The sequence below is a fragment of the Lissotriton helveticus genome, chromosome 6 (assembly GCF_964261635.1).
Source record: "Lissotriton helveticus chromosome 6, aLisHel1.1, whole genome shotgun sequence".
NCBI lineage: Eukaryota > Metazoa > Chordata > Amphibia > Caudata > Salamandridae > Lissotriton > Lissotriton helveticus.
This window is the reverse complement of record NC_136067.1, coordinates 1,554,800,922-1,554,825,666: the sequence shown is the minus strand read 5'-3', so window position 1 is coordinate 1,554,825,666 and position 24,745 is coordinate 1,554,800,922. Positions and strand designations below refer to the sequence as shown.

Sequence of the window (24,745 nt, the reverse complement as noted above, 5' to 3'; positions counted from 1 at the left end):
TCTTACAAATACATGGAAAATTCTTAAATAAAAGTATTGCTCACATTGTCCACATCTGGTCTCCATTTCAATGTAATAATCAGATCATCAGAACACATTTAAAACTTGATTCGATCAAAAAATTTGTTTTCCAATATATTGGACTTTTTCATAAAAGGATACATTGAAGAATTCAACTCTTCCAGCTGAAATATAAAACAGAATTGTCAGAAATTATGAGCTTATTTAAAGTAAACTTTAATCATATTGTATTTTTGTACTTCTCTGATATACGCCGCTCCACGTTCTTTACCACCCCCAGACCAATTTATGTCTTAGGTACTGAAGAGATATAAGGAAAATAATCCTAATGTGTTCTGCTGAAGGTCTGGATAAATACATTTCAGATTTCTCCCCCAACATTGTCGCAGGCATGTAGCATAAACATATAGTGTAGGTGAAGTGGTGAAACGTGAGAAAGAAGGAAGATAAAACAGCGGGACCAAAATGGCGCCCATCTAACAGAGATAGTAGATTACATGCACTATTGAACAGAAATTAAAAAGACACTACTGAGAATTGCAGTAAGTGGAGACTTGCGGAGGGTAATCTGCCGGGAGTACAGGAGTAAGGCAGAGAAAAGTCAGGCTTCGGTGAGAAGAGAAGGCAGACTGGCAGAGACACACCACATATTAAGGTGGGAGACGCCTATGGAGCTGCCAGAGGCTGAGAGGTGTGATTGACGGTGCACCGAGGGATAACCCACAGAATGGGTCCTCCCAGAGAACACACAGTGTATGAGACAGGATGGATTGGCGACACACAGAGTGGCGAAAGGGTGACCTTGTCTGATACATTGGGGTCCAATTGAAGCAACTCTCCTGTCACCCTCTCCTAATTTTCCCATCCACCTCCTCCCATGAAGGCGACACAGAGCTACTCACTTTCCAAACACTGTACCAGGAATACTCCCCATTGCGCCATTCCTGATATTTAACGCTTTAAGATGCGCCATAAAGAAACTGTGGCCTCAGCAGTCACTAGCTTGTATTCAGCGCAAACTCATACCACAGCCAGATTACACTTAAAGAGACACAGGTGACTGATTTAAACACAGATTTTCTGAACGGGAATGGAATTTAATTATTGCCTACCAAAACTGTTTCTAGATAGGCACGTTTTCAATTAATTTAACAGAACATAATGCATCACACTTATTTAACTCTTAGCAATTTGCATAAAACATTCCAGACAGTTCCAGAAAGCTGCCACGAATGTGAAGCGATTGATGCGGGAATTTTTACATACGTTTTAGACCTGCCCTAATTAGTAGTCCATTTGTTATGTCACACAGGTCATGCACATATTTTATGAATTTTAAATTAAAAAATAAATTCCCACATACAGATTTCTTTTTATTTTGCATTAATAATTACTAAAAGCGATGTGTTAATTTAATTATATTTTACATAAAATTATATTTATTGAATTTTTTTAACTATTTGAAACAATTTTATTTAACATTGTTTTCTACGGGGTATTTTTATGAGAGGGGGATGCAGTACCAATGGTTAGTAATGTGTGAAGCTGAACTTTGGTGTTTTTTTTTTAGCAACTTACACTCAGATTTTGTGACTAAGCAAAAAGTAGTAGACCTGTTTAAAGGTGTAACTTACTGGAAAGTTTAAGTTACTTTTATCAATCAGGCCCCATACTATTTGTCAGGGCTCAGGCGTCCTGTTCTATAGCCTGGAACAGAATTTAAACGTTTGGTGCATTTCTTCTATAAGTGTCTGGTCTCTTTTGAGCTGATCACTTATCACGCATTTGTAGTTCCCTCGATCAACAATGTTACCCGTTTTCTGCCAGAGTTCCACAATTATTCTCACCCCCTTAAACTGAGTTCAAAGACTTTTCATATGTAGGTGGCTTCATTTCAGATTCGGTAATTTACCGATTCTTAAAAATACCGAATCGGTAAATTACTGAATCTGAAATGTAGGGAGCACTCAAATGAGTGCTTTTCCCATCTTAGGATTCGTTATTTACCACCAACTAGAAGTTGGTGGTAAATAATGAAAACCTTAGAAAAAGCATTTTTTTTGCTTTTCCAACAATGCCATGTTGCAGACATACATGCCCTTAGGGCATGTATGTCTGAAACATGTGCACCCATACACATTTGAGGGGTGCAACAGGGTGTCAAAGTGACACCTTGCCACCATTCAATGTTTCCCCATTTACCGAATCGGTATTTACCGATTCGGTAATTGACATTCATTCCTATGGGCCACCAGGCCCATAGGAATGAATGGCAATTACCGAATCGGTAAATACCGATTCGGTAATTACCGAAACTTACCGATTCTGTCATTATTTAAGAAAAATTACCTACATCCCATTTGCCTGTTCTTAAATACCGAATCGGTATGATTCGGTATTTAAGAATCGGTAATCTGGGATTACCTACATCGGGCCCAGAGTGTTCTGTGGTCTCACCCGTCAACGTCGGGGCAGCCCGCCCCTTTCCCAGCTACTGGCTTCCTGATACGACGAACGCAATAACTCTGTGTGAGCACAGACAAATAACAGGCTCACATTCCCAGCTTAGGAGATCTGAATACGAGAACATTGGATCCTTGAGTATTGGCATCTGAATTTGGTACGCAGTATATTTTTAACTACCTGCTTTCGAAGGGAAGACCCTCAAATCCACGATTAAGTGCCTGTACTGAATGAGCTGATAATTCTCCCAGATATTACCGCAATATGAGTCCCATGTGAGCAGGAGCTCGCACGTTGGTATTTGAACTTGCATCCTGCATTCTCCAGGGCCATTATATTTGTGCTTAATTTAATTGGACCACTTGACTTTAACATTTCCACAATTGTGAAGAATTCAATCACGAATCGTAGCACTGTAACAGGAGTGATTTCAACTCCTGAATTCTTCACTTCCAGGCAGGGCCGGACTGGGAACCACAACCGGCCCTGGCAAAGTGCTCGGCCAGCCACCCCCTCCCCACTCGGGGGGTTGGAGGTGCCGCCGAGCTCTTTGCTGGGGCCGGTTTTCGGCCCTGTAACAAAAACGGCCCGCAGGGGCCCAAAACCGGCCCCCACCTGCTATGGCCAGTCCGGGCCTGCTTCCAGGAAGGAGTGAGAGATTTATAATTTGGTAAGTGGATCCTCACTATTACATGATTTGCACCAGAACGACATTAATGTCATACAGAGTAGGTGTATTGGGGATGTACTAATAGGTTGTCCGGCTCTCTCTTTACAATTCCCAACTCCTTGTGTTCTCCATCCTGATGTGACATGTTTTTTCTTGCTGGGAAGAAGCGGTGTGGTCAGTCCCTGAAACTTTCCCCATGTCTCTCTGAGGAGAGAGGTTTCTGATAGAGTCGTATTTCTACCTCGTCGTGACACTATTCTCTGGGAGCGTGGGGAACTCCTCTTCATTCCTGTGGATTCAGGGAAGAACCAGGTTAGTGGTTGTTCTGCAAGTGACACTATTGAACCTACCAAACAAACAAGATTATAAAAGTCTGCAGGTACAGGTCTTTGCACACATATTACTGAAATATGTGGTAAATGCACACAAGTAGGACCCAGATTAGAATGACCTTATTGGATACCAGTGATCCTCCATTTCTACTTCCCTCTCTCAAGTTGATTTTCGGTGCATTTAGGATGATACCTCCTCTCCCCATCCCTACTGACCGCGACAAATACATGATCTTTTTACCATCTGAAACAGCTTTTATATCGGTTTGTACACTAAGAAGCTGATGAGTTGTAAAGGCTCCGAATGGCATTCGGTTTGACAGAACCCGTTTCGGAAGCCAAGTTTCTGACCAACTCGGGAACATTTCGGACCAACCCATTACGATACAAGGTAGTCGGTCAGTCATTCCGAATCGGTTCCGACCGGCATTCAGAGAGTCAAGAGTCAGTAGGAGCCGAATCGTAGAGCTCTACGAGCTGCGTTTCCGACCAACCGATTACGATGTCGAATTCAGACAGCCATTCTGACTCGGTCTGTCCGATATGGATCAACTGTCGTAAACCGTCTTTGGGGGCCCGTAGCAGGCCCCTGTTCACCCGGAGGCCATCGGCTCTGGCCTGTGGGGGTATCCATGGGTCCCCTCTGTCTAACCATGCACAGTGTACGGGGTGCCCGCCATAGGGTGTTAGATTTTCCACACCCACCCCTTTTTTCAATGGGATCCTGTGTTTTTCAGATGGAACACAGGCTCTAATTGAATGCAATGAGAGTCCGACCGAACGGTGTTTGGAAACATCGGAATAGGTCGGTCAGACTCCCCGAACACGAGTTGTCGGAAACCATTCGGACACCGAGTTGGTCGGAATGCTTTCCAACCGATATCATAATGAGGCCCTTAGTTTGGGACTCTGAATTTTAGCTGTCAATGGATGCAGACACAATTTTTCCTATTTAAAAGACCTCAACTAGAAGATATATCCTTTTTTTAATCTGTCTCCATAGTTACTGGGTCTCGTCTCCGTTTAAATTTGATATTTGTGTTTTGTTATAGGCTTAAATGGCTGGTGGTTTTTAACAACAATATTGTGTATGGACAATACTGATTTGGTTATGAAACGTTTCCAGCCCACTTCACTACCTTTAAATGATAAAACAATAAAAACAAATGAACAAATAATAAATTAGCTATAAACTCCAAACTGACGACTACTAGCAAACATAGTACAAAATTAATGCTGCTTAAATGAAAGCTTCTGTGACAAAAACTACAATGCATGACACCTATCCACATGCATTCCCTAAGGGTATGTCTCACCATACAGTACAAAGGGCTTGTGTTCATTAACCACAGTGTGTGAATCTAAACATCTAACTGTACTAGAGTGCCAGCACATAGTATAACTAATGATCATTTTTATATTTATATCACTTTAAATCTTATACTGAACTGCGGCACACTAAGTTGCTGCTGGTAGAATTCTTCACTTAATCAAAAATAAAATTATACTGCTCACACCTTAGCTGCTTCCTCCTGTTCTGCTTTTTCTTGAACGTGGCTAAAAATAAAACATTTCCTCTAAGAATGTCACACCTTCTCTGACAGATTGTTATGAAGAAATTGAAGAACATTATTTTCCACCCTAATACCCCATTTAATTTATCAGAAGTAAGTTAACCATCAACCTGTCAAAAATCAAATCCTTCTGAAGACTCCTCACCATCTCAAATCCTATCTGTTCTGTTCATATTATTTTTGTGCTTTTATTTCCAATAAACTTTATTGATTTTGGGTAAAGCTACATAATCAATATAATGTAGGAGTCTCAGTACATAACATCGCATTCCACTGCTGAAGCGCTACAAACATGGAAAAAAAGGAATTTCAAATTCAACACAGATGAAATGCTTGTTATTTGTTTTGGGGTCGGCATGCTGGAAATACTCAAACAAACATGTTTTCCTAGCTCTAATTGAACACAAATAAGTAAGCAGGATCTCAGGATGATAGCAATAATAGTAACAACTGAGCATTATTGGTTATGTGAGGCAAACAGTTGTCCACATAACAACCCTAAAACCAGAACCTAAAAGATAAAAAAACAGACTGACCCTCCCTCGCTCCCCTCTCTCTTGTGTATAGTCCCAATGTCATAAGGGGAGACATAACCCTCTGTCATCTAGGGAACGTTCTATTGCTTATTGCTAAATATGAGTATTAAACCGCTACTAATGAGGTGCAACTTATGTCCAAACAGTGTTAACAGATGTAAAAGGGACAAAACAATGAGGTAATACTTTCACTAAATGTGCAGCTGTATGCCGCAACATTTGGCTCTTCATGACACATAATTTATTCAACCCTGCCGCATAATTTGTCCCTCTCCTGCCTCATAATTCCAGTGGTCTCACCAGGGGCTACATTAACACTTTGCTCATTTAGCAAAGCTGTTTATACTCCGCAGTGGCATCTAAGTGCTTCAGAACCTCGTTGGGTTTGAGGAGGCTTCATAAATACTGTAACATATCATTTTCATGTGATGTACTTTCTTTGTGCACAATGCATAATGGACTGCAGCAAGGGTAGCCACCTGGTTTGTTTTCTACCACTGGTATTGTAATGTCCGGTCGGTACAAAAATAAGCAGAATCATTTAAAGCTATTATTTTCAGCCCTTATCGGTTCTGTTCATATTTTAAGTAGCAAAACGAGAAATGGTTGAGCCAGTATTACATTTTCACACATACTTCTGATAATATACATTCCAACATTCTGAAGCAATGATATGTGCAATGAGTGGTTGGCAAATCAATGGTGAAACAGAGCTGGATTAAGGAAGGTGGTGGCGCCTGTTAACCTGCTACTGGACAGAGAGCCTGGAAGCACACGTTCTTTAGCAACCAGAAAAGTCATAGATGATGGACAAAGTTTTGCTGTGGCCTATTCTTGGAATACTCCTGGTTTCCTACTAAATTTCAGGAATAGGCAAAGAGTACTAATAGCTTACACTTGGAAGGCCATAGTGTGCAAGAGGTACTGCAAGAGTAAGTTACACCTGCACCCAGTAAAATCTTTGCCAATCATCTGTAGCTCTATAGATCACATGGTTACTTGAGTTACCTAGCAACCGGTGGGAGGGGGGTGGTCACACAAGGGAATAATGGCTGGGAATCACTTATTACGCCTATAAAGCTGAGAGGTGCATTGTGTTACTTTCCATCTTTGTATTTTAAACTCAATCTACTGCAACATCATTGGGAATTGTTAAAGGGTGTTTCATGACTGGTTATGTATGTAAACTGTGAAGGGAATATGTACATTTCAGACAATGACAAAGATAATACTCAGGAGTTAATGAAACCATTAGACTCTTTACTTCAAAGCTCTATATGTCCCTGCATACACTTCCTGGAAAAAAGTCAGACGTGTCTCACACATGCTCCATTAGCTTTATGTTGTTAGCTAATCATCTTCTTTAGAATTGAAACACAAATAAAAGCCAACGAGCACTGACAAAGCAACGAGAATGGGCACCTGTGCCTTACACTCCTCAAACAAAGCTCTTGCGTCTTGTCAGTTTCATTGTCTCCCTTCTACTTACGTCTGTCAGCAGCCGGTCAAGATTTGAATCAGTGGCAATTTTTCTTTTGTCTTCAGGAAGTTCCTCCAGTTCCCCGTAGAGTTCCAAATGTAAGCGGGCCAATTTCTCCTGCATCCCTCGTATGTGTTCCATCTGCTCTATTGAGCAGTCATTACCTGAACAAAAGAAAGACAGTGCGCTTAGCGAACAAGCAGCAACAGTGTGAAGAAATGATTACGCGAAAATCACACAAAATCTGGAGTATACCAGAACTCGTGTTATAATAAAATTGTTGTTAACACAATATCAATTCTTGTACCAGAATGGGGGTTTGAGGGCGCCATCAGTGCAACGGAAGATTAAAGGCTATAGCAAACATACTTATAAAAAAGAAAAAACAAAAATCACATATTGTTTTAATTGTACATAATGCTTTTTTTATTAACCATGTACACTTAAATCTCATAGATACCACCACCTACTTTCTCCAGATACTGAACCTTTAAGGAAGTGAAAGAAGAAAACAAGTTACTTACCTGTAACTTTGGTTCCCCAGTATTGGTAACTTTCATAGATTCCCATCAGAAGAGCCTCACCCCATAGAACCCTTCAGAAGGAACCTCAGAGCCTCAGATTTTCGTAGCCGTTGTGTAACAGTCACCACATCTGCTGTAGGCTGAGCTTTCCCTGGGGAGGTGGATGGGCGCATGGGAATCTATGAAAGTTACCAATACTGGGGAACCAAAGTTACAGGTAAGTAACTTGTTTTCTTGCCCCAGTATTGGAACTTTCATAGATTCTCATGCTTTTGTATCAGAGTAGCAAGCAGTTAGCAATAAAAAATACACATTTTGTGTCATAAATACATTGCAATAGCCAACATGACATAAAGATACAAAATGTGTAACCACGAAAGGTGGGATAGGAAAGGAAAGCTCACCAATTATTGGAAAAGGTTCCTTAGGACAGCCAGGCCCACTGCCGCATCCTCTTGCTGTAAGGACCAAGCAGTAATGCTTAGTAAAGGTGTGAACGCTGCTCCAGGTAGCAGCTCTGCAAATGTCTTTAATCTGTACCCCCGCAAAGAGGGCCGTTGACGATGCCACCGATCTTGTGGAATGTGCACAAATCCTGCCAGTCAGAGGTTTCCCTGCCGCAGTGTGGCAATGCAGTATGGCACTTGTGATCCATCTTGATATCCCCTGTTTGGATAGCGGGAGACCTTTGCTTGGACCACCAAAGGCAACAAACAATTGAGAGGACCTCAGAAATCCCTTAGTGCGATCTAAGTAGAATTTTAAGCATTGTTGTACATCCAAAGAATGTAGTGTCTTTTTCGCTGGTGTAGCCGGTTGAGGAAAGAACGCTTTCAAAATAACCGGCTCGTTCAAGTGGAAGTCCGAGGGTACCTTGGGTATAAACCTAGGGTTAGTTCTCAAGATTACAGTGTTCTTTTTAAATTGTAGGAAAGGCTCCTGGATAGTAAGGGCCTGCAACTCTCCAACACGTCTAGCCGATGTGAGAGCGAGGAGGAGAGCCAATTTCCATGAAAGGAATTTTATGTCAGAACGATGAATTGGTTCGAATGGGCCTTTCATGAGCTGAGAAAGGACTAGATTTAGATGCCAAGTAGGAGGTGGAGGCCTCACTGGTGGATAGACTCTGAACAAGCCCTTAAGAAACTGTTTGACAATCCTGGAAGACCATAAGGAAGGTCCAAACCCAGACCTTCTGTATCTCGAAATGGCCGCCAAATGAACCTTAATTGACGAATGGGTTAGTCCCGACTTAGCCAGGGACAGCAGATAAGGTAGGAGCTGATGAGGCTTGGAAGCAAAGGGGTCAATTTTCTCTCTCCTACACCAGAAACAAAATCTTTTCCATTTAAGACGGTAAGTCCTGTTCGTTGAAGGAGCCCGTGCCTGGGAGAGGACCTCCTTAATTTCGCATGAGATGGGGAGATTCATAAACTCTCGCTGCTCAGGAGCCATGCTGTCGGGTGTAATGACTGTGGATCTGGGTGCCAAACTTGTCCTTCGGACATTGTGAGGAGATCTGGTATAGTCCTCAAAGGAAGAGGAGGAACTTACGACAACAGATGGAGTGTACCAGAACTGTCTCAGCCAAGCACGGGCTATCAAGATCATCCTGCACAGCTCCACTTAGATATTCCTGATGAGCCGTGGGATCAGAGGGATGGGGGGAAAGGCGTAGACAAATGTCCTTGACCAGGCTATCGAAAGCGCATTCCCCAGCGACCCTCAGTGGTGAATTCTGCTTGCGTAAGACCGGCATTTCTTGTTGGTCGGTGTGGCAAAGAGATCCACCTCCGGTCTGCCCCACTGGCTGAAGACCTCTTCCAGAACTCACTGGTTCAATTCCCACTCGTGGCTGACTGAGGATGACCTGCTCAGTCTGTCGGCGTTCTCGTTTAGAACCCCTGGCAAGTGTTGCACCTTTAGCGATATTCCGTGAAGTATCGCCCATTCCCAGATCTGTTGAGCTTCCTGCGACAACGGACGAGATTTGGTTCCTCCTTCCTTATTCACATAGTGCATGGCCGTGGTGTTGTCCGTCCTGATAAGCACTTGCAAACCTCCTAAGAGGGGAAGAAAAGCTTGCAGAGCCAGTCTTATTGCTCTTAGCTCCAAAAGGTTGATGTGGAGCCGTTGCTCCTGAGGAGACCAACGACCGCTGACATGTAGGTCTTGCATCACTGCTCCCCAACCCTCCAATGACGCGTCCGTTGTTACTACTTGAGGAGACGGGTCGTTTACGAAGGATAGACCTTGGGACAAGTTGTCTTGATCTGCCGCTTCCCTCATCATTGGAGTGACGGTCACCTTGTCCTCGAACGATCCGTGAACCTGTTTCCATTGGTTGTCTAGTTGCTCCTGCAGAGGACGCATCCTCAGTCTTCAGTGAGGAATCAGGGGAATACATGATGAAATTACCCCCAGCAGAGATTTGTAGCGGCGTACTGAAAGACACCTTCTTTCTTGTAAGTCCCGAGCTAAGGTTTGTAGTTTCCAGGGTCGGAAAGGCTTTCGAGAGCTTTGAATCCAGGATGGCTCCCAAGAAACGCGCTTTTTTGGATGGGATGGGATGAATTTTCCTTGTTTAAAGTGAGTCCCAGATTTAGAAACAAGTTTGTACAGGCCCTAAGAGCGTCCCGCGCTGCGTCCGTGGACGGGGCCTTCAGCAACCAATCGTCCAGGTAGGGGAAGACTTGAAAATGGTTTCTTCGTAGGAATGCTGCTACAGGCGCCAGCATCTTTGTGAAAATCCTCGGGGCTGAGCGAAGACCAAAGGGTAAAACCCTGAATTGAAAGTGGCTCTTGGCTACTGTGAATCGTAGAAACCTTCTGTGTGCTGGGTGAATCGGGACATGGAAGTACGCCTCCTCGAGATCGAGCGTGGCCATGAAATCCCCCGGGCCGATGAGCCGCAAGATGTCCTGGAGAGAGACCATCCGGAAGGACAGGGAGATGAGGTAGGTGTTGAGCTCACTGAGATCTAAAATGGGCGCCATTTCTCCAGCGTCTTCTTTACCAGGAAGAACCTGGAATAGAATCCTTGTCCCTTTTGATTGGAGGGGACCGGCTCTATCGCTCCCTTCCGGAGCATCTGTTGGACTTCGAGCCGCAGGAGATGCAGGTGTTTCGATGGAATGGCTGCAGGGGGCTTGGGTGGAGGGACTTGCGTAAATTCCAAGGTATGTCCTTTCCGAATGATGTTGAGCACCCAACGGTCCGATGTTATTTTGAACCAGTTCTGAAGGTATTTGGTTACCCTGCCTCCAACTGATGACTTCTTGGAGGAGGGTCCAGTAGGAAGAGCCAGGAGGCCGCTATTGGAGCTTGGACGTATCCTGTCCCCGGCTAGCCTGTTTCCCCTTATTGTAAGGCCTGGAGTAGTTAGAAGATTGGCCTTGTCTCTGTTGATAAGGCTGGCGGTACTGTTGGGAACCTGAGCCAGTGGATGAATAACGCTGCTGTTGATAGGATCCCCTGTAGATATTACCTCTGCCTCTGGAACCCTTAAAAGGAGACTTGCGGTATTGAAGGGTACCCAAGGATCTGGCAGTTTCCGTGTCCTTTTTGATCCCCTGAAGAGTGTCATCGATTAGTTTTCCAAACAGTGCTTCCCCATCAAAGGGAAGGTCCAGGACTTTGTTTTGAATCTCCGGTCGAAACCAAGTAGCCTTCAGCCACCCCTGGCGACGGAGGTCTGCAGCCCCAGCCAAGGAACGAAACGCTGTAGTTGCAATGTCCATGGTATAGTCAATGATCTCCATTGACGTTGCCTCTCCCTCCTGCAAGATCTTTTTTGCCTCTGATGTGGTTTCTGGGGGTAGCTGGTCCAGGAACAGAGCAACATCACACCAAAGTTGGCGGTCGTATCTGCCCAATATCGCCAGGGCATTGGCAGCTCACACCAGAAGACTCGCCATCGACGAGAATCTTTTCCCAGCACTATCCAATCTCCGCCCTTCCTTGTCCGGAGGAGTTGTTAAGGGAGCAGAGGGGTTGCGGGATTTCCTCTGCGCTGCCTGCGAAATAACTGAGTCTGGTTTGGGATGGCCCGTTAAGGTCGCCGGCCCATCGTCAGGTGCTCTGTATTTCTTATCCAAACGCGGTAGCACAGGGACTACCGTCGCTGGGTTCTTCATAGCCTTCAAGCCTTCCTTCCACTGATGATCCACTATAGGTATGGATCTTGTTGTCTTCCTGTAGGGTTCCTTGAAGTCGTACAAGAAACCATCCTCGGCCACCGCAGGCATAGCCAATTTGAACCTGCCAGCTGCTCTTTCCATCAGCCGATGGAAACCTCCTATGTCCGCTGGCGGGGAATCTACTGGATCTGGGACTGGAGATGCAGGACCTGGAATGACTTATTCATCCCATTCCGTCGTATGTACAGAGTCATGATCCGAATTTTGATCCTCATCCGAGGAATCATCATGGCATCTGCCGGCCTGGAAGGATCTTGCGGAAAGGATGTCTGAGGTTGAGGGGACACCTTAGCCGGTAATCCAGGAGTAGCCGTTGAGGCAGAAGCCAAGACAGGCGTTGCAGGCGCTGCCGAACCAGAATTGGCCTAGTAGCTTTAGATTTATAGTCCTGCAGCATCTTATGCAGGTCCTGTGGGAATGAAGAAAGTACTGTAACCATATCCTGCCCAGAATAATATTGTTGTTACAAAAAGACAAGGGAACCCAGAAGGTATGCCATAGGGACCTTGGGCAGTATCATATTACACAAAACATTGGTCCCTATTTTTGGACAGAATAATGTACAGAAGCAATAATCATACACTTGATAAGTGATATGTCTTTTGTCCAGCCAGACATGAAATTTATTTTTGGCGTACAAATGGATTTCACAAGATGCGAGAACCAATTAATGACAAGTGGGCACAGCCGTGACCCGTAACATTCAAGACACAACAACGAAAGAATGGTCAAAAGAACAAAGTAAAGATCTGTCTGTGTACTTATAGTCAGTGTTACAGACTTAAATTATTTTGAACACACCACTGCTTTTTACAATATTGGGACCAATGTTTTGTGTAACAGAATAATATTGTGACTGGGCGCCTGATGATGGCCACCATCCTCCTGGTCATATCCCCCTTCAGAGTCTGTGTCTTGACATTTGACCAGAAGTGGAGAAGGACTATTGGCATAGCCATATGAGTCCTGGTCATCCTCATCCGACTCCCCTTCCTCAAGCAAAGCTGGTGGCAAGGGGGTCACTCTCCTAAGAGATGTCATCTCCGGCGTTATTCTTGTCACTGAAATTGTAATCCTTTTTTCAGATGACAATATCGTCGAGGGTTCCGTCGACGATGGTTGCACACTCGTCGACGAGATTGGTGTCGTCGATGATGAAACTGTCGACGATCCAGCTGTAGTCTTTGTTAAAGTCGTCGTCGTCTATGCTCTTGTCGACGACACCGTCGTTGTCGACGTCATTATCGTCGTCGAAGCGGTCACTCTCGTCGTCGATGCTGTGGTACTCGTCGACACCTTCGTCGACGGTACCGTCGATGGCAAACCTCCCGTCGACGCTGATGAACCTGCTGTCGACGCTTCCTTCTTCGACGACGATCCCTTCGTCGACGAATTCCCCGTCGACGAGCTCGTCGACGAAACCAATTTTAATTTCATCTTCAATTTCTCCGTCGACGGAAACTCAGCCGTAGAGGACTTGGAACTCCTCTCAGAAGACTGGGAAGAGGGTTTCTTGAAGGCTGGGTCAGTCTTCGCACCCTTGGAAGGTGTAGATAGTCCTACCCTCTCCTTTACACCGTGGTGAGGAGATTCGCTTGGACCCAGGCTCTCAGACTCTCTGGGGGTCTTTTGCGAGGCCTTAGAGGGATGTTCCTTAGAAGGAGAAGGGGAACCCCTACCCCTTTTGACTGACCTTCTTGATGACACAGCCGATGATGACCCCTCACTGTTACTGGAAACTCTATGTTTCCTCTCCTTCTGTTACTGAAGCCAGGTCAAAATTCTACCAGCACGATCTCGGAGGGTCTTGGTAGAGAAAGTGCGGCAAATTTTACAGTCCTCCGCTTTATGATCCGGGTAAAGGCAATAGATACAATCCTTATGCCTATCTTTCACAAACAACCTTTTCTTGCCACAGGTGGAGCAGGGCTTGAAAAGGGCCTTCTTCTTATCTTTGTCAGCCATCCTTAAACAATCCTGTTGAGAAATCCTGAAGAAATTTTGAAGAAAATCCTTTGAATAGAGAAGAAATGAGCAGAGCTCAAAGGAGACTCCCTAAGCACAACGTGCGGTAGAAAATCTGAGGCTCTGAGGTTCCTTCAGGAGGGTTCTATGGGGTGAGGCTCTTCTGATTGGCTGATGCCTAAGTTTGGTCTCTTTTACAAAAAGAGGGTGATATGCTACTAAAGGAAATGAGGCCTAGGCCTTTTTTCTTTCTCTTTTGTACCTACTTATGGTATTTTTGTTACCAAGACTCCCATTCCAACGACGGGGAATGATACAAATGCATGGGAATCTATGAAAGTTCCAATACTGGGGCAAGGTACTTGATTGGCAAAAAGACAGGGACACATTTTATAAACAACCCATGAAAACCTCTATTTAGCAAATGCCTGTTACTTCGTTTCTGTCACATTAACCTACACAAATGTTAAGGTAATGAAAAATAATTGTAGACATCTTATTTTTGGATGAAAGGCATATCTAAATAGCACCAGATGAATGTGAAATTCAAATTAAATACATTTAACCCGTTTGCTGCGGCCTCGATTTTGCGGAAGTGCGGCACTTCCGCAAAACGGGCGGGGCCGCGTCGGCCGTTGAACGTTCGCAGCACCAGCCAGGTAGTGCTCCGAACGTTCAACGGCCGACGGCAGCAGCAATGGGGTTAAACTGCAGGGAATTTTGTTTATACATAGATCTTCTATAAAACATATGTGGCAGAATTATTATAAAGATCTCAACAGTCATAACTAAAGTCAAAGCCAAACCTAGGAAAGCCGAAACATGCTTCGTCACACATCCCTAGTTTGTTAGTCTAAAACCTGCTTAATACTCATAAATATTTCCAGTCATGTAATTGCCAGGCCTAAATCTGCATAAGGTGAGACTGCACAGCATGCATACAAAAGAAATGGAACATTTATTTCTCTGCCCTATTTTCATGAACACTGTTAAAATGGAGTTTAAAAATAACAACATCTAGCATACATTTTTTAGCATTACAATTCAAACAGTTCTTTCATTGTCTTGGCCCTAGACTGATACACACATTTTCTAATGTTTTTGTATGCCCTAGTTGCCATACAATGTATGGAAACAAATCTGAATCCCACAACACAGATAAACATTACATAAGAACATATTTACTTTCACAGATTTAACTATGCATCTTCACGCCCTTCTATCACCCCCTGCTAATTGCCAGGTGGATGACCATGAAGAATTTTAGCAACTGAAGAGTAAGGAACGTCAATAGTCTTGTTAGTTTTGAGGCCAATTCGAAAAAGATATAGTTGCACGCATTCAAACAATTATGCACCAACATATTAAAAACAATAATTTAATAGGAAAAGCTTAGTGAAAGAAGAATTGCAGATTTAAATAAATATGTGACACTGACAAATTGGACAAGGAAGAACTGGATTCAATCAAGACTCTCACATTTTGAACTGACTAGGTTGGAATGTGACAAATACCCATAGAACCCGGCCAAAGAGAGCATCCTATATTGTTCATTTATGAAACAAGAAAAATAACTTCACACAGCAGACAAGAAACAAATATTAAGAAATATATGGCAATGCAATAAAAATGTTAAGAAACAGGGGAAAAGCAAATAGCCCCTCTGGTTTTCTCTGGAGCCTGATGGGTTCATAGAGGAGAAGGAGCCTTGTTAAACTACATCTAAACACTCTTGCAAAAAGAGTTCATCCATTGCAAGACTGTAAACTCTTACCCATCTACTTCCACCCTCCAAGCCCAAAGTGGAAATTAGTATCTGACGATCTACGATGTCAAAAACACCCGATAGGTTTAAAAGAATCAGTGGCCCAACACACCACCATTCACAGTTTGTCCAACCCTAAGGTGACTACTAATTTAGTTCAGAGACCTTGTTGGGCACGAGCATGGAGTGGATACAACAGAGACTGTGCTTTCACAAATTCTTGAGCTTGTTTTGCGACTACAAGCAGCTTAGTTGGATAGGGCAGCAGAAGAATGAGGCACATGTTTGCCAGGTCGAAGAATACAATATAATTTATTTTGTTTGCTTTAAAACAGTGGGTGTACAATAGCAGTGTGTAGTCCTGCAGGTATTTTCCTGTATTAGCAATGCTGTACAATGCTGAGCAGATTTCTTCCTTTGCTGCTAACAACAATATGAAAGGACTGGGTCCAGGAGAGACCCAGTTTCTTTACTGGATGCAAAAAGTTTACATTCTTAGAATAAGATGCAATACAAGTTTGAGAATGTCTGAAATTACCAGACTTTTATCCCATCTGCCTATTAAATGCATGGGTCGAGAAATATTGGCCGGAAGTGTCTCAGCTTTGACTTTATGAAATTTTGATGAAAAGAAACCCCCATTTACTTTACTGGAGAGAAAAATAAAAGGAGATGGGGGGCGGAAGCTCAATAATGAGGAGCAAACCCACAGTTTTAAATAGCTCAAGCAGAGAATTCTCAGATTTTGTAAATTGTGGCTGTAGTGCTTTTTCCTATTTTAGAAGATAATGTTATTTCCTGTGCTGAGGTAAACAGTGGATCTTTTTATTGGAGGCTTACTTCTTTGTCCAGTTCATTTTCAAAGTCCTCTTGGAATTAGTTATGGGAAATGCGTAATAAACCATAGTGTTTATATGGTTCACCTAAGTCAATTTATTGTCTAGTAAAATTCCCACATTTTTTGCCTTGATTACTGGTTTGGGAAGCTCCCCTAGTTCAACTGGCCACCAAGGGCCATATGTAGGTAAATTGAGAATACCGAATCCTTAATACCGAATTTTACCGAATCGGTATTAAGGATTCGGTATACGCGATGTAGATAAAAAATCGTTAAATATTACTGATTCGTTATGAATCGGTATTAAATACCGATATCGGACAAATCGGTAAAAAATGAGAATGAAATACCGAATCGGTATTACAGAATCCATTACCGAATCGGAAATAACGATTCGGTAATTAAAAAAATCGTAATTTGTTGAATCAGCCAATCCAGATACACCCAATTACCTCCCAAACAGGAAGTGGCCACACCCAGCCAGGTGCACAGGACCTGGAGCTCACAGTGAGGCAGGCAGGCAGGCAGGCAGACAGCATTGTGAGCTGAGGAGCCAGCAGCAACACAGCCACAAGCAGGACTGCAAAACAACAACAAGCATTGCAATGGCAAGCCAGGACAGGGAGAAGGAGGGAGGTGACAGAAAGAGAAAACTCAAGTTTAGTGACAAGGAGCTGGAGGTCCTGATCCAGGATGTCAGTCAAGAGCACCACAAGCTCTTTGGAGCCCAGTCCCACCAAGTGCCAGAGTCACAGAAGAGGCAAATCTGGAGTGGCATCAGGGACAAAATCAATGCCATAGGTGTGACCCAGCGCACCATAGAGGACATCAGGAAGAGGTGGTACGACCTCAGGAAGACAGCCAAATTGAGGATGGCAGAGAGACTGAGGCAGGCTGGAAAAACCGGAGGAGGGAAAAACAGAGCCCCAGTACCAACACCACTTGAACAGATGGTTGAATCCACCATCCAGCAGGAGAGTGTAATTGGCGTGGGAGACGCCGACAGCTCCGCCAGAGCAGCTAGAAAACAAGGTAAGAAGCATGCCCAGCATGCTGTGCTACCCCCTCCCCACCCCCTATCCCCATAGTGGCAAAGTGGCTCCCACTCCACCCCATGTCTTACTGGATACCTGCAATGCATTATGGGTAATGTAGTCAGAGGGAACACATGAATAGGACAGTCAGGCTAGCAAACACAATAGCATGGTAAAGTAATAGGCAATGTCAGGACAACCACTGTGCTCTGTAGGCATGTTGTTTAATGAAATCACATGGCATACAGAGCAGTGAGTATATCTACATTTGTGTCATTACAGGCGAGTCATCTCGCAGTGCAGCAGAGAGCAGCCGAGCTAAGTCAGCCAGGCCGGAGGGGAGGCAAAATGAAGACACCAGCAGGCCTGCAGGGACCACAAGCTCTGCGTCATCACGGCCATCTATTCCACCACCACAGCCATCACCACAGCACCAGGGAAGTCCACAATCCCCTCTCACACAGTCTCCACTGCAAAGATCACCAACACCCCCACCCCCACAGTCAGGCAGGAGGCATGCCGTGGCCACCCTCCAGCAGATGGAGGAGTCAGATGAGGAGGGCAGAGGGGGCGAACAAAGTCCCATAGGGGAAAGATCCAACAGGGAGAGGTGTAGTTCTGCATCCGAGGGTGCCCACATCTCATCCAGACGCCGCAGGGCAAGGCCGGACAGTCCAGAGGCAGCCGAGCTGGGTGACAGTGTGTTCGCAGGACTGGAAGGCAACATGCTGAAGGTCCAGCGCCTGCAATGGAAAGAACTGAAGTCAATACACAGGGAGGTGGCACACATGAACAAGCATATGCACAGGATGGAGAAGGGCATCAGTGCTATGGGGGAGAACATGAGTGCAGGAATGGAAAGAGTGGCTACTTCGGTGGACAACCGCTGCAGCCAGCTTGAGCAGAACCGTCTAGCCAGGCGCAGGGAGAGACAGAGGCACCAGGCCTATACCAAGTCGGTGAACCGGCTCGCCACTTCAACATCACTGATGTGTCGCAGGTCCATCGCCATGCAGGAGGAGATGGCGCATTGCAGCAGGGATGTGGCCAGGGGGATGGTGTCCATGACCTCAGTGCTAGAGCAAATGCAGAATGCTAAGGCCGCCACAATGGAAGGGGGGGGGACAGTGAGGAGGCCACCAGCCGTGGTAGCATCACGCCCTCACCCACAGAGTTCAGAAGGCGTAGTGAACGTAACATGCCTTCACATGAACAGTCCGACACACCGGACAGTGTAGATAGGGAACGGTCACGGGCAGCACGTGGCCGCAAGAAGTAAGGACCAATGGCTGTTGCCAAGCATGAGATGGGTGATGTAACCCATGTCCAATTGGAGTGTGCTCACATTACTGGGGGTGTGCCTAATAAACACCTTGAAATGTAACTGGAACTGGCTCTGTGTCGTTACTCACTCAGAAGTAGTTTGCCGTTACCTCTGCCCGTCTCTGTCTCCCATCATGTTCAATAGCAACACCTGCTGTGCTGGGCTCTGGCTGAGGGTTGTCCTCGTCCTCGTCATCTGAGTCAGTCAGTTCCACTGCTGTTCCTTTTTTGATGGCCAGATTGTGTAGCATTGCACATGTAGCAATAATCTTGCAACATTTGATGGGGATGTAGAGACGTGCACCTCCAGTTTTGTGGAGGCAACGGAATCTGCTTTTGAGCAATCCAAACGTGCGCTCCACCACGTTGCGTGAGCTCCTATGTGCCACATTGTATCTCCTCTCCCTCAGGGTGGTTGGGTTGAGATAAGGTGTGAGTAGATACGGGCGGAGGGCATATGCGCTGTCACCTATGTACAGATGTAAGTGGCATTATGTTGTGTGATCAATAGCTTTAGCCAGGGTGTACATCAGAGTGTGTCACATTTACTTACCTAGTATGTATCCGTCTCCAAATTCACCTGCAAGCAGACGGGTATGGATGCCACTGTTCCGGAAGATGTACGCGTCGTGGCTACTCCCGGGGAATTTGGCCACGATGTCAGTAATTAAGAACTTGGCATCACATATCACCTGTACATTGATGGAGTGGGTGGATTTGCGGTTCCTGTAAATGTATTCACTAGCTGCAGGTGGGCAGATGGGTATATGGGTCCCATCTATGCAGCCAATGACGTGTGGAAAGTGTGCCATTTGGTAGAACTCCAGCTTGGTCCTCTGCAGCTCCGCCTGTGTACTGGGGAAGGAAATGTAGTGTTCCATTCTGTCCATCATGGCATCTAGGAAAGTGTTGAAAAAACGGGACAAACAGCTCTGTGACACTCCACCCACTGCAGCAATCACACCCTGGAAACTTCCTGATGCAAGGAGGTGCAGGCAGCAGAGAACCTGGACATGGGTGGGGACAGCGTGGGCCCTTGGTGTCTGATGCTCCAGATAGGGTTTTAGGTCCCGTATTAGCTCCAGGATGGTATCAGGGTGCAGTCTGTATCTTTCATGAATTTCTGCTTCTGTCAAGTGGAACAATGTGATGCGCAATCTGTACACCTGCTCCTCCCGTCTCCAGATCCTTACTCCTGCTGCTCTCAAGCGTAGCCGCCTTGCAATGAGATAGAGTCCTGCCATTGTGTTCCCACTGATGCATTTTGGGCCTGTTTTTATGCACTCCACCTGATTACCACATGCTCCTGAAAAGTGGTAAATACCGATTCGTTATTACCGAATCCGGTCAATTTCGGTAATACCGAGGTTTGCTACATAGCATTTTTGGGGATTGTTCCGAATCGTTATTTCCGATTAGGTAATATTTGTTTCGGTAACTTTGAATCGGAAAATAACGAATCGGTAAATTATTACCGATTCGTTATTAACGAATCAATTCGGTATTACGTACATCTCACATGGCTAATTACCGGTCGGTAACAACGAAAACTGGCCTTTTTCGGTGTTACCGACCGGTATTCGACCACCTACATATGGCCCCAAGTGGCATCCCATGTTGGCGAAAGACTGCCAAAGATCATTATCTCAGTTTTATCTGAATTTATCTTTAAACAAAGTTTGCTCATCCAGGTACTTATTTCCCGCATGCACTGTTGAAAGCAGGGTGAGGTAGAGGGTTTATTTATAAAAGCCTCAACCACAATTTGTGTGTTGTCTGTGTAAGATGTCAAACTAAATCCAAATTGTTTAATCAAGGGTGATCCAATGCAACCAACTGAGTTCTATACGCCAAAAACGGAGAAAGCAAAGAGAGAGCAGAATCATTAATGCGCAGAGTCTTTAGATGCAGTTTCAACGAGCTATGATCAACTGTGTCAAAAGCTGCAGATAAATCGAGGAGTATTAGGGGACAGACCCGCCTTTATCCATCACTACCCTAATCTCCTTGGTGGCTTTGATTAATGCAGTCTCAGTGCTGTGTTCTGAACGGAACCCAAATTGAGTAGGGTCCAGTAAACGGTTATCCTGAGTAAATTGGGCCAACTGCTGGTTGATCAGTTTCTCGACAAGTTTAGCAGGCAAAGGCAAACTGGAAATGACCCGATAGTTACAAATTGTTGTTTTTTCTTTTAGTAAATGAAGGATGGAAGCATCTTTCCATAAGGTAGGAAAAATTCTGACCTTAAACATGGCATTGAAAATGGCCGCAAGAATAGTGCCTACTATACTAGCTATAGTTTTTTTTTTTTAGGTTTCTTTTTATTGCTATAAACAAAAATAAAGACATATCAGGTGCAATACTGTCAGTCACAGTAGCAAGATGGGCAATATCATGATACATAGGAAAGGACACAGACGCTAGCAATCAGTTAAAATTATATCACTTAATACAGTGCACGACCGAATCAAAGCGCTACAGACCACCGGGACCCGCCCACTCAGTAAGTCAGGATATTCGAGCATGTAATGCCCCGGTACATACTAGTCTGATCAGAATAGACATATGAAACTACAAGAGGGATTACGTAGACCCCAGCGCTAAGAACCAGTACAACATGCAGCAGTTTTAATGGTAGATACACCCCAAGCGTCACAGCCCTCAGTCCCCGCCCACCGACAGATCAGGATAATAAAGCTTGTATTGCACCCATATATGCAAAACAACCAGGATAAATCACAAACATCGAAACATAATCAGGAGAAACGCAGGATAATCGACCATACTAAGAACTAAAGAGTGTCAGCAAACACCGCCGGTTGGAGTCCGAGAGACTCTGCTCCCTGGGGGCTGGGCTATGTTCCAGTAATAGAGTGGAGATGCAGGGGCGCTAAGAGGCGAAATACAACAAAGCCTCATTTGCAAGTTAATGGTCTTTTAAAGACCTGTGGAGTACTCGGGTGCGGCTCTGTGTGTGCCGGGAAGCTGAGCCGGGCTGACACACACTTGGGGGTAGCGGGAGGGGGGAGAGGGGACAGGGGAATTTGCTGATGCCCTTTCGGCCAGGGTCTGGGCTGGCGTGGGTGCACACTGCACACTTACAAGTGCAGGAATGTCAAAAATTATTCCTCAAACCGTGACCCCGGCTGGGTAAATTAGCCAGCCACAAACACGTCATGGAAATAGCTCACCCCACAGAGCAAGCACATGTACATGGGCATTCAAAATTGTAAATTTTTATCATTTGAATAATGAGGCATACGAAACTCAAAGCACAACACATTTTAGGTTGTCACAATTCAAGTAATCACGAGAAGAATCAGGAATCTCGTGCAACTTCACATGAGGCTGCTTTGTGTTACTGCTCTGTCATGGGAGGGCCTCAACTTAGAAATTAATGTTGCTGAACACTTGGTAATATCACACACAGCCCTGGTTAGTATTTGCAATTAGTACACAACGTTTCAATTGGTGAGATATGCTAATCATACGTGCAAAATATATATATATATTTTTTTTAAATGAACCAAATTACGATTTTGACAGCATCGTTTTCACATGCATATGCCCACAACGTACATAGATACTGAAGGGGAATCATAAATATCCCTGTACTTTTACCAAGCATACCTCTCCCAGGACTGTTGCTGCTTCCCGTGGTACCCATAGTGCGGCCGGCAGGCCTTCCTTGGCGGCCACTGACTTTGCAGTTAATGTACCCGTGGCCCTCCAGAAACCCACTTTTACCAGTGACAGAAGAGAGTGGAAAGAGAGTGGAGAGAGAGAGAGAGTGAGTGGAGAGAGAGAGAGTGGAGATAGAGAGAAAGAGAGAGCGAAAGAGAGAGAGAGATAGAGATAGCGGAGAGAGAGTGGAGAGAGAGAGGAAAGAGAGCGGAGTAAGAGAGGGTAGAGAGGGTAGAGAGGGTAGAGAGAGTGGAGAGAGAGAGAGAGAGAGAGAGAGGAGAGAAGAGAGTGGAGAGGCGAGAGAGAGATGAAGAGAGAGAGTGGAAAAAGAGAGACAGTGTGGAGAGAGTAGAGAGAGAGTAGAGAGAGAGAGAGTGGAGAGAGAGGAGAGAAGGAGGAGTGGAGAGAGAGAGGGGGAGAGAGAGTGTGGAGAGAGAAAAAGGAGAGAGTAAGAGTAGAGAGAGAGAGATAATGAGAGGTTGGTGAGAGAGAGTGGAGAGAGACTGACTGACTAAGAGAGAGATAATGACTGACAGAGAGACTGACTGGCAGAAAGAGACTGACAGAGAAACTAACTGACTGAGAGAGAGTGACTGACAGAGAGAGAGAGACTGACTGACGGAGAGAGAGACTGACAGATAGGCTGACTGACTAAGAAAGACTGACTGACTAAGAGAGACTGACTGACAGAGAGAGAGAAAGACTGACTGACTAGGAGAGAGAGATACTTACTGACAGAGACTGACTGACAGAGAGAGAGACTGATTGAGAAAGACTGACTGAGAAAGACTGAGAGAGACTGACCTAGAGAGTGACTGATAGAGAGTAACTGACAGAGAGAGAGACTGACAAACAGACTAGCTGACTTAGAGAGACTGACTAAGCGAGAGACAGACTGGCAGAGAGACTGATTGTCTGACAAAGAGAGACTGAATGACTGAGGGAGAGACACTGACAGACAGAGAGAGACTGGTGGACTAGGAAACTGACTGACTAAGAGTGAGACTGACAGAGAGAGAGACTGACTGACTAAGAGAGAGACTAAGAGAGAGACTGGCTGAGAGAGAGACTGACAGAGAGAGAGACTGACTGACAGAGACTGACTGACTGAGAGAGACTGACTGACAGAGAGAGTGACTGATAGAGAGAGAGTAACTGACAGAGAGACTGACAGACAGACTAGCTAACTGACTTAGCGAGACTGACTAACAGAGAGAGAGAGAGACTGATTGACTGACTGACTGAGAGAGAGACCGACTGACAGAGAGAGAGACTGACTGAGAGACTGACTGACTAAGAGTGAGACTGACTGACTGACTGACAGAGAGACTTACTGACTGACAGAGAGAGAGAGAGAGACTGACTGGGAGAGAGAGAACGAGAGAGAGACTGACAGAGAGAGAGAGAGAGAGAGAGAGAGAGAGAGAGAGGAGGGCTCTGACAGATCGGAGGGGGGAGAGAGGGCAAGAGAGAAGAGAGGAGAGAGAGAGAGAGAGACTGACAGAGAGAGAGAGAGAGAGAGAGAGAGAGAGAGAGAGAGAGAGAGAGAGAGACTGACTGACTGACTGACTGACTGGGAGAGACAGAGAGAGAGAGAGACTGGCCTCAGCAGTCATGGAGTTTGGTTCTGGAATAAAAAGTAAACCCTTGGGAGTCCGCTTGACTTTCTGCAGGTTTTGGTCCTTGCCTCACCGCCATTGCGTTTACAAGACAGTGCAGGCTATTGCGGGGTTAAGGATGGGCCAAAAGTAACCCTGTGGTGGAATTGGGGTAATGTGTGTATGAAGCTATGCAAGGCCTGTTGAGATAGCAGTGTCTAATTTTTTTAACAGGGTTTTTTTTTAATTCTAGTCCCGCCCCCTCACTGACCCCGCCCCCCACTGACCCCACCCCTACCAGTGCGGCCCTCAGCTACAAACTACACTGTAATTTTGGCCCCCGACAGAAAGTTTGTGAGTACCCATGCCCTAGTATATCTGACAGGGCTACTGTCTTTGTCTGAATCATCTTCTAAGTAGAAATTAAAATCGACCTGAATAGTAAAATTATTCGAGCATAATTCAGATTCTAAAAAGGAGTGAATGTTACTAGTGAAAGTACTGCAAGGCCCAGGAGGTGGTTTAGAAGGCGGCCCTTGAAGATTTCTTTAGGCTTAATATCTAACGAAAAATGAAGTGCTTCACATTGTGGATTAGAAGGCGGTGTAAATTTGGCTCCAAATTTATCTCGATAAATAATGGCCAACCATCCCCCCCGTTTAAGGGGTCTGTCTAACCTAAAAGACAAGAAACCTGCTGCGGCCGCCGTCACAAAATCAGGGTCAGATGGGGCGTCTGC

At 45.1% G+C, this 24,745-nt stretch overlaps 1 protein-coding gene across 1 annotated transcript in view; it reads right to left on the bottom strand.

Annotated features, from left to right (window-relative positions):
* CCDC28A (coiled-coil domain containing 28A) overlaps positions 1-24,745 on the bottom strand; it is a 108,138-nt gene that overhangs the window by 16,265 nt on the left and 67,128 nt on the right. Inside the window, exons 4-5 of the mRNA XM_078649355.1 lie at positions 7,086-7,240; positions 163-185 (exon numbers count right to left, since the gene is read on the bottom strand). Coding sequence (XP_078505481.1) covers positions 163-185; positions 7,086-7,240 — 178 coding nt within the window. The remainder of the gene's footprint in view (positions 1-162; positions 186-7,085; positions 7,241-24,745) is intronic.